General features: G+C 38.6%; 1 protein-coding gene and 1 non-coding gene across 2 annotated transcripts in view; both read left to right on the top strand.

Moving 5' to 3' along the window:
- Positions 1-18,854, top strand: part of RHOBTB3 (Rho related BTB domain containing 3) — a 52,641-nt gene extending 33,787 nt beyond the window's left edge. The window contains exons 9-12 of the mRNA XM_008700880.2: positions 2,970-3,143; positions 5,388-5,554; positions 10,449-10,545; positions 15,920-18,854. Of these exons, the coding sequence (XP_008699102.1) occupies positions 2,970-3,143; positions 5,388-5,554; positions 10,449-10,545; positions 15,920-16,035 (554 nt within the window). The 3' untranslated portion in view covers positions 16,036-18,854. The remainder of the gene's footprint in view (positions 1-2,969; positions 3,144-5,387; positions 5,555-10,448; positions 10,546-15,919) is intronic.
- LOC121100843 lies at positions 6,917-7,069 on the top strand. Its single transcript, XR_005832631.1, has one exon. It is a non-coding gene; the product is annotated as a small nucleolar RNA SNORA62/SNORA6 family (small nucleolar RNA).
- Positions 18,855-19,601: the final 747 nt, after the last annotated feature.

Below are 19,601 nucleotides of genomic sequence, written 5' to 3'. Positions count from 1 at the left end.
ATTTACCGGACTGGTGTGCCTGTGCTACTTTACCTCTCTGATCCTTCGTTTCCTTGCCTGTAACGTGGGGACACTGATCTCTACCTGGTAGAGTGGTCATGAGGATCGGGATGGTGCATGTAACGGTATATGAACGCTCCCATGGTACATATTCTAAATCTCTCTTGAACTGAGCAAGTTTCCTATTTTCAGAATAAAACAAAAAATATTCTAAAAATTTTATTTATGAAACTTGGAAAGTAATGGGAAGAAGGTATGAGAAACGTAGGATTTTATTTTAGTGTATAGTATAAACAAAAATCTTTGATAATTTATGTTAAGGTTATTAGGAAACTTGGGCTTTCAAATTTTATTTCACTCTTAAGCATTTTCCTTTAAAAACAAAGTTTCTAAAACTGTAACAACAGTTGAATTCTACAAAGGAAAGATACTTAGGCCTTGACATTTTCAAATAACATGTTTATCTTTTAACTAGAAAATTGATGCCCCCCCTTTCATTCTTCAGGTTTATCTTATTGCTGGTTGGTATAAGAACACTGGATTGTGTTCATTTGGCATATTTTATACAGTGTTTATATATTTATACAGTTTTTATACTATGTTGAAAAATGTGACTATATTGCATTATGGTTTCACAATGGAACAGTTTATAATACCAAACAGTAGTTGGAAAAGGTGAGAAACGAAGTGACGATTTTCTGAGCAGAAGGTATAATGGTTTTCCAAGCCAAATCCAAAGCTTGAAATGGGTTTGACAGTGCTTTAAGGTACTGGGTGTTTTCCTGCTGGTCTTGTAACTGTTGTAACTATATTATCAATGGGAAATTTCTCATTAAAGTTCCAAGGTTACTTATCAAATTCCTTCCCCATCTACTGTCCATTTGGTATTTGGTTCAATATGAAATCCCTCTGCTTAACCCAAATAAGAGGCTGTCTAGTTTGTTTAAGCCATGCTTCTGCTTTTCCTTTCCTTTTTTTTAATAGTCCTACTTCAGATTTTAAAAAACCTTAGAATTATAAGCCCAATTGCATTACCTGTTTGGATTCTTTGTGAATTGTTGTGTACAAAGATAAGCAGCGTGTTTAATCATGGAGACTGGTCATCTCCATCAGTGGACATTGTTCCATTGAGAGCAGGAGGCCTAATGGCAAAAGGGCAGGGAGGGGAAAGAGCTGAGAGGGGATGATGCCTGTTAGCAGGTGTCTGATGACTCAGTAGCAATGTTCACTGTATGTAGCCTCTTCTCCCTGCTCCTCTGGGAGGTGCATTTGTGCCAAGCATAACTCTAAGCGTTGAGCTCAGAACTGGTAATGTTGGGCATTGTGTGTGAATCCTAGGGGATTATTGACAAATTATTGTCACTGGGCTTAGGTGGAACTCTTCTTTTCTGAATCAGAAGACGTTTTGCTTGGATTTAGAGAAGCTGAAGAATCCAATCATTGTAAATATTTTTTAAATTTTTTTTAAAGATTTATTGATTTATTTGAGAGAGAGGGAGAGGGGAACAGAGAGAGAGTCTTTTAAGCAGACTCCATGCTGAGCGCAGAGCCCGGTGGAGGACTCAATCTCATGACCCTGAGATCACGACCTGAGCTGAAACCGAGTCAGACGCTTAATTGACTGTGCCACCCAGGTGTTCCTCATTGTAAAATATTTTAGGATATTTTACATAGCATAGAATATGTGCTCCTGAGAGGTCTGCAATTTTAGGGGTATATAGATGAAGACTATTGAGCAGAGCCGAGTGGTTTGGCTCATAGAGTTACTTTTTGGAAGACTTTGTCATTCTCATTGGCTGTGGTGTCTTCAACCAAATTAAAAGCTTAATTGCTCCCAAGCAGGGGAGTTTCGTCTTTTTCATCTTTGTATCTTTAGTGCGTAACATAGTGATTAGCACATCGTGGCTGCTCACTAACAAGATGTCAAACTGATCTAGACTGAACTGAAGGCTACGTGTGGATTCGTGGTTTCCTGAGGTGCTGGGAGTGGTAAGCACTGGCTTCCCCACCATGTGCCAGCTGGTGCTGCGTTGGTGGGACAGCCCAGTAGCTGGAGAGCTTAGCAGGCTTTCACTAGAGAGTTCAGTTTAATGAGCTTCCGAGAAGGGTATGGGCTGAGGAGCTTTAAAATTCAAAGTAGGGGCGCCTGGGTGGCATAGCGGTTAGGCGTCTGCCTTCGGCTCAGGGCGTGATCCCGGTGTTATGGGATCGAGCCCCACATCAGGCTCCTCTGCTTCTTTCTCTGCTTCTTCCTCTCCCACTCCCCCTGCTTGTGTTCCCTCTCTCGCTGGCTGTCTCTATCTCTGTTAAATAAATAAATAAAATCTTTAAAAAAAATAAAATAAAATTCAAAGTAGCTCTGGCTCTGCCAGAAGCAGCACTGTTCCCTGAGGACGTAGTACACTGGAGAGACATCCGGGGACTAGGTCATCCCCTTCCAAATTTTCCATAACTTATGAAATGCTCCCCTTGGCTCCAAGAAGAGTCCCTTGCCGTACTTGCTGTAACATGGATTGCTTAGGCCAAGGGATAGTTCACTTTCTAGAGTTTCTTCTTTCTCATTAGCAGAAGCATGGCCAAGACCTATTCTTTTGAGTGTGTCCAAGAAGGATAATGGCAGTGTTTTCTTGGGAGGCACATGGGGAAGAATGGGTGATGGTATTCCAAGCCAATTAAAAGGATACACAGCAAAATATTTCATTTCAGAGTTTCTATCTGCAGAAAATATAAGCTGAGTAACAAATAATTGCCTGTTTTATAAATTGTCGGTTTCAGAATCAACTTTTGAACTATTTTTCAATTAAAAATTAAAAAGTTTCTGATTAATGCTGGTTATCTCCCCAAACTTGCTTTCTGACATCAGCTATTTGTGCCTAACACAGTACCACTCTAACTGAAAGGGAGATTGCTAGAATAACAACTCTGCAAGTTTATGTAACTTAGCTTTATTTCGCTTTTGAACCTTGCAGGTACAACGGTGCCAGCTCACAGGGCCATCCTGGTGGCCCGTTGTGAAGTGATGGCAGCCATGTTTAATGGGAATTACATGGAAGCAAAGAGTGTTCTGATTCCAGTTTATGGTGTTTCCAAAGAGACTTTCTTGTCATTCTTAGAATACCTATACACAGATTCCTGTTGCCCAGGTGAGCAGTCTAAATATTAGGTAATAGCTCATGATTTTTTATTTCCTTGTCACTCATTTTGATAAATTTCTGTGAAATTTGTTTTTGCTTAAGATTGATCAGAGTTGACATCATGGAATGTGGTAGTCAGGTGAGGTGGTAGTGGGACAACAATGAATTTTCAGTCAGTTCCCATGTCCCAGCCAACCCCAACAGTGTGTTGATTATGTGGATACCCTAGAAATGGAGGTGTTTTGTGGTACCCAGTCACTAATTCTACAGATTGGGACATCCCTTCCATAAAGAGAAGAGGTTTGGGCAGCTGCTTTTATGGCTCTAACTTGTGATTGAGGCACTTTTAAGGACTTTGAATATTCTGAGACCCTTTGGTCATCTCTGTGGCTCAGGAATGTGGGGTTTTTTAAAGGCTTCTTCTGACTACTCCTAAAGTCATACTCTCCTTAAACTAACTTCTCCAAAAACTTTTCCTGACATGTTTAGGATCCCCAGCAGACTGTAGGATTTATTTCCCTATTCACGGACTTAGAACTATCTGACTAAAAACTAATCATCTTTGGCAGCGATAGGTTGGAACAGATCTTGCAGGTTTTTTTCTAGCTGGGGCCTCCTTGGAGAAATTGCAAAATCCTTTCTACAGTCCTAGAGCCTTGGGACGCCGGCATGGAAGCCCCTTTAATTCATCTTCAACCTCTGGCCACTAGATGGCTCCCACCACAAACACAACTACCACAAACACAGCTAGAATAAATCCTTGGTGGTTTACTTGATCAGGAGCCTGAGACCTTGATTACAAGACCTGGCCAGGTACTCTAGCAAATATAAAAAGAAAACACACATTTCAGACCATCCCTCTCTTCAGATTTATTGCTTTTACTTTTAGATTAGGAAGATTTTCAACCTTTGTTATTAAAATCTCTTAAGTTTTAAACAAGTCGTGAGCCCTCTAGTGAAAGGTTTTAGAAGTTCAAAAAAAAAAAAAGAAAATTCCTTTTTTAACTGAATTGATTCTGGTCTTGCAGCCAGCTGTAGAGTACTTTGGAGCCACTTAGAGTTGCTACTGTCAGTGTTAAAGACTGGCTTATTATATTTGCTTAAGAAAAATGATACTGGAGAATTTGTTAAATAAAAATTTTGACCCAGATTTAAAATAATAAGAAAATTTAGTTTCTTAGTCATCTTCCCACTATTGTCATTGAAGCTTCAGATTTTAGATCTTCTCTTGCTGATTAGAAAAAGTGCTCAGAGAAGCACTAATAACTATAGGACAAAGCCCTTTAAAAGTTGATAAAAGATGTGGGGAGAAGAATGAGTCAAAGTGAATAATCAAAGTAGATCAGTACTAGAATGTTTGCATTGGGAAATCACAGAAAAAAAGGTGGTCTATTCATTATGTTAAGTATCGATCATACATAGGGTTCTTGGTTCCTAGCTACAAAACAATGCAAGGAATTTCAGATGGGCTTAGAAAGAGAATAACCTGAAAAATCACTTCTAGGGAAGTTTAAAAACAAACAACCTTAGCGATTGCCAGGGGTTAAGGAAGGTGGAAATGAGGAGTTATGGCTTAAGGGATAGAGAGTTTCAGTTTGGGAAGAAGAAAAAAGTTCTGGAGATAGATGATGGTGATGGTTGCACCGAAGTGTGAATGTACCTTAATGCCACCGAACCATACACTTTAAAGTGGTCAGTGATAAATCGTATGTTTGTTTTACCACAATAAAAACAACAAACACACCTGGTGACTAAAGAGAAGCAAAATTGCAAGGATTTAGTTTAGCTAGCGTAAAGAATTACATAACAGCCTTAGAATTGATTATTTAAGGGCAATTGTAGAATCGCCTTCTCTGAAGAATTAAAAAAACAACAAGGAAAAGATTCACTTCGGAGTACTAAGGCCTAAATTAATTCTTTTTAAAAGGGCATAATAGGGGCGCCTATTTGTAGGGGCTCCGCCGGTGGAGTGTGCAACTCTGGATCTCAGGATTGTGAGTTTGTGCCATGTGTTGGGTGTAGAGATTCCTTAAAAATAAAATCTTTCAAAATAAGTAAAGAAAGAAAATGGCTCACTAGTGTTGACTGCAGACTCATTGCTTCCAGGCTTTTTCTCTGCATTCTGTCCTACGCTGGATGATCTAGTCAGCCCTGTTCTATTGTCGTTGGTTTGCTTTCTGTTGTGGTTTTGCTTTAGGTCATAACAGAAACAGCCTCATTGTCCATTTTTTCTTACTTCCCTTCCCGCGTCAGCTGGGATTTTTCAGGCTATGTGTCTCCTGATCTGCGCGGAGATGTATCAGGTGTCCAGACTGCAGCACATCTGCGAGCTGTTCATCATCACGCAGCTGCAGAGCATGCCCAGCAGGGAGCTGGCCTCCATGAACCTGGATATAGTGGACCTGCTCAAGAAGGCCAAGGTACTTGCCCCTACCTACCTGGTTGTTGGAGTGAAAAAAAAAAGAAAATTCTTCTAAAAATTCTACTACTTTAAAAAAATTTCTGTTTGTTGAGAGATACAGTAGTGCTTGTCTCGGTTTGGAATTTTGGCCAAATGAGGGTGAAGTGCCCTCACAACTAATTCTGTGGCCAGATCATTTTGAAGCATCGGATATTTGAGCAGTTTTTTCCAAGGAGGTAGAATTTGCTGACAGGAAGGTTTTCACCTGAATGGCGGCCTGAATTGGAGTCATCAGAGTATGGTGCTTTATTGCGCCATATTGGCATTGTAGGAAAGAGAACTAAGGTTGAATTTCCCCAGAGCAGTCACATCTTAGGTTCGCAAAAGAAAAATGACAGAGTTGGTCCATGCATACTGACAGAGATGGTTAGGCTAACCTCATTTATTTGTTCATTCATTCCTGTTTTTACTTCACGGCCATGTTTTGAAGTTCCTGGTTGTCTGTAGGAGGTATTGGTGTACTTCATTAATACTTTCCAAATGCCATTTATCGATTCGTCTCATGTACATTCAGTAAAAACGTTTGAGTTGAGAATCACTACAGTACACCATACTTTTTGTCTTCTTCTAAGCTTAGGGCCTTTTTGTTTTTGAGAATTGCATTGCCACACGTTCTCGGAAACAGGTCTTGCATGGTTAAGCTAATTGTGAATAACTGCAGTCACAAAGACCCTAGAATCTGAATCAGACAAAGGTCTAGGTCGGTCTATAAGTCAACTAGATTTGCGGTCTTGAAATCTTCTGGCACCTGCAGATGTGCCAGTCAAAAATCTGTTATTTCCTCATTCCCACTAAAGGGGGAGCAGGAAGTTTATCCAGACCCGGCATTCTTCCGATGGTTATTCTACTGTCCTGTCCTCTGCTCTATGACAGTTTTAGGGCTTGCGGCCATGGTGGAATATAATGGTGTATATTGAACTTGCTGTAAGCTGAACCTTCTAGATCTTTTTATAGGAATATATTTGGTCCATCATTGGTGACTATCAGGACTTTGTAAAATGTTATCTGGCATACAACATTTGGCTATCCCTATCAATTTGATATCCAAAGTTAGAAAAATAGGACAACTTTGTCTTCAAGTTGCTAAAATGGAGCCACATAACAGGGCAAAGGACAAACTGCTAAAAGCTTGCCTCCATGTTGAGTTGAATTCATAAAGCAATAACGTGTATTTCTGGGCATAGAAGGGAATTCATTTTAAGCATCTAGGTCTTCTCTGTCTCCTTAACTATTTTGGAGTTCATTTCTTTCATAATCAAGTCTTAAGACCTTATATATTTAATTTAAAGCATAAATACAAATTTAAAAAACTGAGTAGCCTTCTGCACAGTGTTGGAGCTTGGGGCTGAGGCCGCTGACTGGCCACTGAGCTCACGAGTGTAGGCAGTGTGCACAGGAGCGCTAAGTCCTTTGCTAACACCACAGAGGTCTCTGGCCCAGTGAGTGCATTGTGGTAGTAATTCTTGCTACAAGTAAAACAAAACAAAACCTTGATCTCTCCTTGTAAGGTATTTACATTGAGCTTGGGATAAATAGCTAACCTCTAGATTTAGTTTAAAATTTATTTTTCATTCTTTCTGGTATTTTTCACAATCTCTCTTCATTTTTGATATATCATTTTCATACAATTCAACCAAGTCTGTCATTCTTTAAAAAAATGATCATAATCTTCTCTTCCTTATCTCGTCGTATCCTTTTAGTTCCTGCATCCGAGAACTTCCTGTCCAGTTGCACTGATGTTTTAGGTCACACGCGTGCACTTGCGCACGTTTCCTCACTGGTGTCATTTATGATGGCGGCGTCAGTGGTTGTTACTGACCTGTTTTTCCTGACTCTATGCTTTCTGATTATGTAATTATCCTTATTTATTTCTCTTTAACTTTAAAAGTTGAAGATACCAGCCCTCTTTGAATTTTTCTTTTTGTTTCTGAAGACTTTTCTATTTTCTCAGATTAAGTCTCCATTTACCAGTTTTCCTTTGTTCTATTCCTGGTGGTCCCTAATTCGGCAATTACAAATGCAAGATAACAGGATCATTTTCTTTGCCAGTTCTCTTGTAAGTTCCTAGTTTGAGGTTTTAGTTCACCAGCCAGTTCATACTGTTGGTCAAAATTTAGTTAACCTTTCCTTCATTGTTTCTCTGACTTCTGGGAGGTGAAATTGTCTTTTAGCAGAATTAGACTTTGAGTAGCTTTTTGAATAATCAAAATATCCAAATACTCTATTATCATCTCTGCTAGTTTTGCGTTGTTTATCAAGAAAGCATCCTTCATATCTTTGGTATAGTTGAGCAGTTTGGCATTCTCTCACTTCTGCTTCCTCCTTCCCCTTCCCCTTCCCCCAACATTTCTCAGTTCTTTACCATGATTCTACCTGCAAATTTGTCTGTTTCCATCAAGTTGAACTTTTAACATGCAAGAGAAGCTTCTTTCCCTTAATCAGATTAAGTCCTTTGAACTCAGGTAGACATCTCCTTATCTCTGCTCCCTTTTATACCCTAACTGGTCGAACTTCGGTGATTCCTCTGAAGTTCTGTTAACCGTATTAAAGTTTCAAACTCAGTATCTTACTTACAAAAACTCAATATCTTACTTATAATCTGTGCATTAATATTTGGCTGCTTCAGGCCACCAGTTTTGTATCTGATCTTTTTTTTGTGAGCTTCTGGGTATTTTCCCCACCATTATTATTCTTCACAGAGCTATTAAATGCTATAACATTTTGTTAATGGGATTTTTAAAGCCTTTCTTTTTTATTCCGTTATTTCAGTTTAAACCTGCTTTGTCAGGAGTGCCTGGGTGGCACAGTCAGACAAGCATGTAATTCTTGGTTTCTGCTCAGGTTGTGATCTTGGGGTTGTGAGACTGAGCCCCCAGTCGGGCTCCATGCTCAGCAGGGATTCTGCTTAAGATTCTCTCTCTCCATCTCCCTGGGCCCCTCCCACTCATGCTTGGGTGTGCACACACGCGCATGCATGTTCTCTCTCTCTCTCTCAAATAAATAACTTAATTATTAAATAAATAAACAAAACTGCTTTCTCAGGTTAGCACATATTCTTCCAAAAAAAGGTAGTTCTTACAGTGAACTGTTTTCTATCTTCACCAAGAGCCTACAATTACAATATCTTAAATCTTAGCCAAAAATAAAATTCTGCATGTTAGCCATGTTTTCATAGCCAGCTATTCATTTCTATGATCTTCCCTCTCTTTAAAGTCACAGCCCTTGGGCGATGTTCCGAGCCTTCATTTCTGGGTTATCTTCTCTGGGTTAATCATCTGATAGTGCCGGAGGCTTCTGCTGAAATAGCTACACATTCTTGTTCTATCTCTTTGCGGTCACTCACATTTATCTGCTAAAAGTTAAGGCGAATAAAAATTGGTAAAATGTGATGTGGGATTCGATGAACCATAAAGTGTCTTACAATTCAAAAATTCTGATTTTGTATACTGAAAATCAGAGGAACCTGTGGATTTACATGTGAAAATATTCCCACATTATACTTTTTGAAAAAGCAATACTTGAGTTTCTTCCTTAAGATTTGAGATTATAAATCTTTCTTTGATTTAGCATTTTTTATTGCTTCTCTACTATTTTTGAGTTTCCTTTAAAGAGCTATATTTAGCTTCAAGGTGCAAACAACGTAAATGTCCATCAACAGATGAATGAATAAATAAAATGTGGTCTATACATACAGTGGAATCTTACTCAGTCCTAAAAAGGAATGACGCTGTAATATGTGCTGCAACACGGATGAAACTTGAGGACATTATACTAAGTACAATAAACCAGACAGAGAAAGCATACCTATTGTATGAGTCAGTGTCTATGAGGTACCGAGAATAGTCAAATTCATAGAGAGAAAAATAGAATAGTGGTTACCGGGGACTAGAGGTAGGGGTAAAAAGGGAGTTATGATTTAATGAATATAGAGTTGCAGTTTGGGATGATAAAAACATTCTGGAAATAGATAGTGATGATGGTTGCATGATCATCTGAATGTATTTAATGCCCCTGGTACCCTTAAAGGTTAAAATGTTATGTGTATTTTAACCACAATTATAACAAAAAGAACTATACTCTTGTATCAGAGTGGCCTGCCGGCAGGTTACTGTAGTCTGAACTGAGCGGTTAGATGGATCAGTGAGCATCACTGGATCGGCACCAGGGTGAGGATGTCATGGCCGTGGTGCTCTGAGTTTCCCTCCCATTAGCGTTTGAAACTCAGAATGAGAAATGTGCTAGAAGTCCTGCTCAGTGAGCAGGATTACTACATCCTAGTTAAAAGCGTCCTTTTAACTACATCCTAGTTAGAAGCAACTGTTCAGACATAGCCTTCTCATAGAAATATATGTACACATTGAAACCCAAACCCTTAGGTTGTTGACATTCTCTCCACAAAATGTTTTTCGGTTTGCTCCTCAGGTGAACTTGTTTAGATATGGACAAGTGTGTACCTTTGCTAACCATAATCTTATCTCTGCTACACAGATATAAGCGCAGTTAGTGAAGGCCCTGACCTAAGATTAAAAGCTTAAAGGAAATCCTTAAGAACCTCAAAGAGTCTCTGCTAACCACTGATGCCGCGTGCCGCCGTATAAGCCATTGTGCAGCTCCAGCACCGGCGGCTTGTTACTCGTTTGATTTGGTTTCCTCGCTGATGTAATTTTATTATTACATGTGAATAATTCTCCCTTTTCCTTTCTGCTCTCAGAGTAGGCAGAAGGCTGCATCACACCTGGACGCAGTCGGGATGGAGTCGGGCTCTCCACGACTTCTCCCAGACCATTCTCTCCACCTAGTCATCGTCTTGATGGTTATTATGTACATTGTTTCACTTTCCATTTTTCTTGCAGTTTCACCACTCCGACTGCCTTTCAACCTGGCTACTCCATTTCATCGCCACTAACTACCTCATCTTCAGCCAAAAACCTGAATTTCAGGATCTTTCAGGTAGATAGCCAATTACTGTTTTGAAAAGAAAACTTCGGTCTTTGTTCTTAGGTTTAAGACATAGTTTGTAGGAATAGTCGTTGTTAAAAAAAAAAAAAAGTAAAAAAAAAGTGTAATACATTCCTCTTAACTACACAGTGCTGTAATTGAGGACACTTTAACTTACAGTCACCTGGTTATAAAAATAGCTTGACCTGTGTTACAGTTTTATAGCTCCCATCCGTTTTAAAATGCACCTTTTTTCTGAAGTAGAGAGATAAGGTTGCCTCAGGTGGCATTTGATTGTAATAAATGATATCTTGGTTTTAACCACCTAAGTTAGAAGCAAAATTTAAATAGTACAGATTTAAGCATTTTTTTCTTGTGAAGGAATTTTAACTATTGTTATTTATAATATGTGGGTCTATTGTTCTGATATCTGTGTCTATTTAAGTATATCTGTGTAGGAATCCATTATATTACTTGGGAAAAAACAGTATTTTTATTAGTCAAAGAATGTTGCAAAACTTACTGGAGAGGATACCTAGTGTGATCTTTAAGGTAGGGCGTAAAGATGAAAACCAATCAAAGTGTGAGCTTCTGAGCGCTGCATAAGAGGAAAGAAAATGAGAACAGAGTAGTCATCAGAGTAGACCGTCAATTTAGATAACGATGGTTTGCTCAGGTTACCTTGAATAGATAGTGATGATGGTTGCCTAACACTGTGAATAGGCTCAAGGAATAATCAAGTTAAAAGGCAAAAAGATCACCTAGTTAAGTAGTTTTAAACATTAAGCAGGAAAGTGTCCTTGGAGATTCCTGAAGGTTTTCTGAGGTGGGGGCAGAGAGCCGGGAATAGCTGAGGGAAGAGGGGGAAGGAAGAAGAGAAGGCTAAGTTTGTAGTTCTTAGACCCCTTCGCTCTTCAGCCAGAGTAGTTCCACTTTTATCTGCTTTATATCTTAGGGTTCTCCGTAAAATTCTACTTGTAAAAGATAATCTGCTGCTGAAATATTTGAAAATCCCCGGCTTCTTTCATCTTCTTGCACAGATGAGGAAACCAGGAAACAGTCTATTTTTGGCAGATGTATTCAGTTAGTTGACCAACACTGTATGCCTATTGGGAGCCTTCTTATGTAGACTTAGTTATTAGTACAGTAGAGTGACATAATAAAGCGGAATATAGATATTTCCTAACTATCTACTTCGTGCAAAAAAGGAACAAACTAATTCCATTCCTAAAGAGAAGGCACACTTCTTGCTGTTAATAGGGACATTCTAATACAGTCATTCTTTAAGAAATCAATTCAGAATGAAATGAGTGAACATTGTGATTGTAGAACTACCTTTGTTATGCGGCCTTAGGTCCCCTTCATTCTTAAAAGAGTGAGATTGTTTTCCATTTACTATCCTGTATAGATGAATGCCACACACGGAGTACTATACAACCTGCGGAGAAAGGTGCTCTATAAATCCTTTGAGTTATACATTTTTATTTTATTTTATTACTTACATAATTGACTATAAAGTATGTTATGACCACCTGGCATAGTGAGAAATAGGACTCCACCGTGTAATTTGAGAAGCAGGGTAAGAGGATGAGGCTGTGTCCCTGACTGTCTTCTCTTCCTTTGATAGGAACTAAAAAGGTATCATGAATGCTCCCATTCAGTGGTACCTGTTTCTGTTCAGGACCTGCTGTGACGTGTCCTTGGGGGCAGAGAAAAAGCCCCTGGTGGATAAGGGAGAACGAGATAGTCTAATTGAGTGGTCACAAACTGGGAATCCGTGGGTCAAAAGTAGAATACAGTCTACCAAGAGGTTTTATTTGGACCACATGGTATTACTTTTTTTTTAGTGTCACCATTTAAAAATTGTAACATGTCATATCTTAAAAATCCAAATTTCTGGCTTCTTTGGAAAAGTTGGAAGATCTGGCAGCCCTGGGCCCATCTTCCCACATGGCAGCAACCTGGAGCTGAGCATTTATAGGAACATGTCTCCTCCAGAATGTCCTAGTCACCTCTCCTCCCTGTTGTCTCACACTTGAACTGCCTTACACGGTCACTTGAAGTTGGAAGGGTTCTTATCACAGTTTACGGCTCCCTTAAATAATTTCCCATTTTCAAGTTTCAAAAATTATCGAGTTATTATCGGAACTCTGTGAACCGTTTTCTCTTTCCTGAGAATTCTTTAGGGGTGTTTAGAAACTGAAAAGTGAGATGAGAAGAGATGTCATGTTAATGCTGGCTTTGATATAGCAGAACTCGGTTAAATAGCTCATTAAATGTTAGTATATTTTATATGTTGGACTCTTTGGAACACAAACAGCAATGCATTAGGAATATAAGTTACTCTTGGCGTTTATGGGTTCATTATTCTCACAGTTTAATTTAGCTCAGTATTATGTTGCATATTATATAGTGTGGAGTTTTTTGTCTTGTTTTGGTTTTTGCTGGCTGCCAGAGCTCATCTGCGATAACTTTTCTCTCTGTTTAAATCTTAACCAAGGGAGTAGTCTTACGTCACGTTTGCTCACTAATGAACCCTACGACTAACTTCCCTGAACCACTAGGTCGTTTCTTTTTGTCCAAGTCCTGCAGCCTGAATCATGACCTCATTAATCTGAATTCTAATATATAAGGTCAAACAGTAGATGAGGAAGTGGGAACTGACTTAGCAGAAGGAAACCTAAGTACCCACAGAAGGGAATGTGGATGAGAAGCAAGCTGAGTCACTCAGCAGAACACCAAGAAGCCTTAGAGATTTGCAAGACCAGGTATTTCAGAAAGCAGAATGAGGCTGGGGGCTGAAAGCAGTAGAATTAGTTGAAAGTTATGAGGAAGGGGCGCCTGGTGGCTCAGTCAGTTGGGCATCCGACTCTGGGATTTGGCTTGGGTCCTGGTCTTGGGGTCTTAGGGTCGAGCCCCTCATTGGGCTCTGTGCTCAGCACGGGGTCTGCTTGTGATTCTCTCCCCCTCAGCTTGCGTGAGCTCTCTCTCTCTCTTAAATAAATAAATAAATAAATAAATAAATAAATAAATAAATAAATAAAATCTAAAAAAAAAAAAAAGAAAGTTATGAAGAAGCTTTTGCTGCACTCCATCCCACCCAGGCAGGCAACTCCTTCTCCTTCATCATCCTTGGAGATGGGAGGTTTATTCCTGGAGAAATTCAGCCAAAAGAGTTATAGAATCACAAATTCCAGGTAGAGCTGGAATTTGTTAAGGAGCTGACCTGAATACATGGGGATCCTGTGGAAGTGTACACATTGTATAGTAAGCCACCAGCCTCTTCCCGTGTCCAGATTCTAGAATTCTGGCACCAGATGTTGCTGCCTTGACTCCCACACTTTGGGCATGAGATTGAAGCATCTTTCTCTGGCCCTGGAAAAAAAATATATAGGTGCAATCATTTGGAAATTCTTTCAGTGAACCCAACAGATATCTGTTCAATTATTCCACCATCAGTAAGTGCTACCCATGACCACAAGATATCCAAACAGCTATGTCACACCTCAGTCTTAAACGTAAGGATACAACTGAGGATCTTCAGGTATTTTAGGCAATATCTAACATGAAAGATAAACACCAAAACCAAAATAAAATTAATAAAAACAGAAGAGAAAGAATTTAGAGGAACAAAGAATAGAAAAAAAAAAACCTTCAAAAGTCCTAAAATTAATATCCTCAGAGAATAAGAGATATAAATTTATAAAGCAGGAGAAAATGTTATTTAAAAAGAAACAGTATTCCCGGGGCGCCTGGGTGGCACAGCAGTTAAGCGTCTGCCTTCGGCTCAGGGCATGATCCCGGCGTTATGGGATTGAGCCCCACATCAGGCTCCTCCGCTATGAGCCTGCTTCTTCCTCTCCCACTCCCCCTGCTTGTGTTCCCTCTCTCACTGGCTGTCTCTATCTCTGTTGAATAAATAAATAAAATCTTAAAAAAAAAAAATAGTATTCCCAAAGACAGAAAGTAGAATGATAGTTGCCAGGGACTGAGAGGATGGGGAAATGAGGAGTTGTTAATAAGTACAGAGTTTTAATTTTGCAAGACGAAAAGAGTTCTGGAAATTGCACAGCAATGTGCATGTACATGATGATACTGAACTATATACTTAAAAATCGTTAAGATAGTAAATTTTATGTTATGTGTGCTTTATCATACGTAGTTTAGAAAACAATACAAAAACGAAGTTGTTCTTGGAAATTGCAAACAGGATAGCAAAAACAAACAAACAAAGAACCCTAAATAAATAAGAGAGTTGAAACAACTACATAAAAGTTGAAAGATAAATAAATAAATAAATAAATAAATGTTGAAAGATAAAAATGAGGACATCTTCCAAAAAGTAAGACAAAAAGATAAAGAGGAAAGAAAGAAAGTTTTTTAAAAAAATTTGGGGCTCAATCCAGGAGATGAATTTTCTGAGTAAATGAAGTTAATACAGAATAAAACAGTGGAGAGGAAATTACCAAGGAAGTAATACGAGAAATTATCCTGGTCCTGAAGGACCGAGTCTTCAGATTGAAAGGACCGCCTAAGCGCGCAGTGTTATGAGTGAACAAAGTCCATCCCTGGGACGTGCAAGAATGCCGAATATAAATAGAAAAATATGAAAGTTTTAAAAGAACACAGATTACTTGCCAAGAGCTATAAATCTGAACGGTAGAGGAGTGTTTAATAACCTTGGAAACTAGAATGCAATGGAATTCTGTCTTCAACATTCTGAGGGAAGTTTTCCGCCTAGAATTCTATACCAAACCAAATTATCAATCGTGTGTGAAGAGGATAAAGATATTTCATCACAAGCAAGGTCTCAAAAATACTTCATATGTACCCCCTTTTTCAGGGAGCTAATAAAGGTTGTGCTTCACCAGAAATGGAAAATAAACTTGAGTGAAAAGCCTGGAGTCCAAGAACGGAGGGATCCAACACGGAAGCAGGCAGGAGGCCTGGAAAGCAGGAGGGTGCAGGGCTGTGAGGAGAAGGGGCGGGCAGCTGCCACCAGAGTGACTGTGGCTGGGTGGAGAATAGGCTTGAGAGGACCTTAAGGAGTTTGGGAGGCTGAGGTAGCTGCAAGGAAAAGTCAATGAAAAACAAGTCTGTTACCGCCAAGAAAAATAAGTCTTATGCGGAAAAACAAAAGAATATACATAGTACTTGATGAAGCAGTGGACAAGACATATATTGTTGCAAATCACATAATAATTTAAATCCTGATGACTGATTTAACCAAAAGTGTGTTGAACAGTTGTGGAAGCGTTGAGGGAAAGGTAGGGGAAATGTAGCCGGACTCAGATCTAATCTGTTAAATAGGGCATCAGTAGTTAATATCTAAACTTGATCCAAAATAAAATATATGCAATTAACATTCTTTTTCTAAAAATTTTAGTGGAAGAACGCAGTTTTGTTGAAAAGCACAGATGGCCATCGAATATGTACTTGAAGCAGCTTGCGGAATACAGGAAGTATATTCACTCCCGGAAATGTCGTTGCTTAGTAATGTAACCCAGAGCTTTTATATACATACGCTTTTTATTATTATTATTACTATTATGAAGAAGAAGAATGGGATACCTCTGTGTTCCAGTAAAATTCTGTGACTGAAACCAATATGGGCGTTTAAAAAATTACCATACAGCTTAGTGGATTTCTTAGTTCTCTGAAAAAAACTACTATTGTGATCTTAAAAGGGAACAAAATATACCACAGGCTAAAACTAAGGCTTCACCATCCTAGTATATAAAGCTGTCATACAGCTTCTTTTTCTCTTTAAGATGCCCTGTCGCTTTAGTGATATTAATACCCCTCCTGGTTAAGTAATGTTTAAATTAAAAAAAAATCATGTAGTATTAATTAGAAATTTTCATCATGTCTGATGAATTGCTCTATTAAAATAAGGGCATTTTAAAGACCCAGTATGATTATTTCAGTAATGAAAAATCTAGGGTAAAGCTGATCAATCCGAAATTTTAGGAGTAGAAATGTGCATGGGGTTTTGAAAGTGAAAAACGCCAGTTGGTTTCAAATCAGTGACAGTGTTTGAACCATCATGAGAAAACTTTGTTTTTTATGTGGACAGCCCAGCTGAACCACCTCGTCTGTTCTGTGGGATCCTGATTGGGCAGGAAACCTGCACAGGGCTAGCTTTATGGCCGTGTAACCTGTGTCGTCACACAGGGCCCCGTGCTTGGTTCGATGCTCTGCTATCGCCATCTTGAAATTCTTAATAATGTTTAAAGAAAGGCCCTGCATTTTCACTTTGTACTGGGCCCCCCAAATTATCTATGTCTCCTAGCAGGATATGTACTGCATTTTCTTACTCAAACATCATTCTCTCTGAAAGCAAAAAAGAGGCATTGACATCGAGGGAAGAGAAGGAGGCTTGCTGGAGGGAAGAGATCACGTGGGAATTCCCATCCTTGGGGGCATCTGTGGGGGGGGGGCGGTGCTCTGCTGCCACCTCCGGGGGCAAGAGACACATGCCTTGTGTTTACTCAGCTTTAAAACACTCACAGTTCTGGCTCTATCACAGTTGAACAAATGTCTTCTTGCTCATTCTAAGACCAGGACGTTGGTAAAAGCGACTGACCAGTGTGAATTTAAAATGCACTTAAAATGATGCTTGTAGGAAGAGATGCTTTCTAGAGAAATTGCAATCAGTGGCTTAAGAGTTTTTTGTTTCGTGTACTTACTGAGCAGCTTGAATTGTTTGAATTCTTTCTGAGGACCGCAAGGTTATTTAGTGAGTAGCATGAATCTTGTCCTTCAAGATAACCCAGTAAGTTAAGAGAAAGGTTATAAATCAAAGACTCAGTACATAGAGAGAAAATAGCAGTAGGATAGAATTACAGTCTCTCTTGTATCACATGTCAACAGAAATAATTACATCGGAAGCTCACAAGCCGAGAGATGGAAAACCAAATTACTATTTATTGTTAACATTGTTTTCATCTGTAATTCAGTATTGGGATATATTTTTCTTTTAATTTCTAATGATTTTCAAGAACATCGAGTTTTTCCAACTATTCAAAAGCTTGATTAAACAGTTTTATACCACAGTATTAGACATAATACTATACAATTAGTCCTTGGAGGTATATCAACACTGTTAGAGTAAAACAGTAAACATCCCCTATATGTATCTTCCAAGAAACCTGATTTTAATTCGATTGTATTGATGCAGATTACTGGAATGCATTTTATGTTTTTTGTATTTTAATTACTTGAGTTAATCAACTCTTGGCAGATCCCATTTGATAAGGATAAACATTGTAAAGAATAAATACTATAGTAGATTTTTAGAAATTCATCACATTTAAGATCTTTTAAAACACAGCAATAGCCTTATGTTCTTCCTAAGGTGGTCTTTCCCCCGTGTGAATTACAACACTTAAAACTCCAAGTCGGTAACTTTTGATCTAGGAAATTGAAAAAACATTAAGTTCTAGAGCAAAATAAAGTATTTTCTTGAAAATACTATTTAACATTTTCATAGACTATAGATACTTTGAGGTTGTTTAACCTGAATGGAAGTTGAGTTTGGAAGCTGGTGCTCTGTGGGTGTCGAGCACGTAGATTTTATTACGAAGGTCCTTTACCACCTGTGTGAGTAACTCAAACACGCTGCTGTCGTGGCTCTCCAGAGCTGGTCAGAACCGTAATCAGATTAGTTCTTAAACCTAGACTCTTCAGTACCTTTGAATTAACTCAATTTAAAATAACAAGAAATTTAAAAATACTTAACTATCTTGGAGAAATGAGTGCTCTTTTTGAGTTTTTTTTTTTAATTGAAAGGTTATTTCTAGATGAATGTATGCTGTGTTCATCTCTGCTTCAATATATTTACCAATCATTTTAATTAGAGAAGATACTGTGTGATAGAACTAAGGCCTTTTCTTTTTGGGCCAGGTTTTCACCTTATATAACCCTTTGTATACTTCTGACTGCTCTCTGTTCCTATTATAAGAGAGTAGACTTATAAAATAGAAGTTTCAGTAACACAACTGAAATTCACCCTGTCCAGCCAGCATGGTGGCTTCATACTGGGCAGTTGCAGGAAACTGAACAATTGGGTAATTTTAACTTCCAAGACAGCTTAACTTTTCAATTGCAGTTTTAAGAACTACACTACACTGACATACTTAATTAGAAAAAAATTTTCCTCGAGAGTACTTTATTTTATTTAGAGCATCTGTTTAATTCAATCTTTAATAATTTTGCTAAGGGTATGTATGTATTTTAATATAGCCTGACCTGAATTTATATGTTTTTAGTTTTAGTATTTAACATTTTGTAACAAATAAACCTTTTTTAAAACAAGTTTAACACAGTGTCCTGCAATTATTTTACCTCGGATGTTGAAATGTTGGAATAAATTTGGGAATACTGCCTGTGTTTCTCAAGCATAATTATGTTTCACAGATAATTTCCATTACACGTAAGATATGTAGAATATTGTTATTTTGTAGATGCCTGTGATGAGATAAAGACATTTATATTACCTTTACCGCTGGTACCAGAATTTCTCTTAACAAAATAACTGCCTTTATTTAGAAAAATGCTTTCAGGGGCACCTGGGTGGCTCGGGAGGTTGAGCGTCCGTCTTCGGCTCACGTCGTGATCCTGGGGTCCTGGGATAGAGCCCCGCATTGGGCTCCCTGCTCAGTAGGAAGCCTGCTTCTTCTGCTGCTCTCTCTCTCGATCAAGTAGATGAGTAAAATCTTTAAAAAAAAATTCTTTGATAATGACTTAGCATGCAAGTGAGCCCTGTGGGCTTGAATGTTGGCTGGGGCCAAGACTTTTGAGTAGAGAAGCCACTCTGCATAATAAAGGGTTAAGAAGTTGGAACTTTCCAACAAAATGAAAAGGCAAGCCACTGGATGGGAGAAAATGCTTGCAAATCATTTATCTAGAATGAGTTAATATCCAAAATATGTAAAGAACTCATACATCTCAATAGCAACAAAGCAAAATAATACAGTGTGATTGAAACATGGGCCGAGAATCTGAACAGAGTTTTTTCCAAAGAAGACATAGATATGGTCAACAGGCACATCAAAAGATGTTCAGCA

This window comes from Ursus maritimus, unplaced genomic scaffold, assembly GCF_017311325.1.
Source record: "Ursus maritimus isolate PB19 unplaced genomic scaffold, ASM1731132v1 scaffold_5, whole genome shotgun sequence".
NCBI classification, from domain to species: Eukaryota; Metazoa; Chordata; class Mammalia; order Carnivora; family Ursidae; genus Ursus; species Ursus maritimus.
This window is presented reverse-complemented; position numbering and strand designations above follow the sequence as displayed.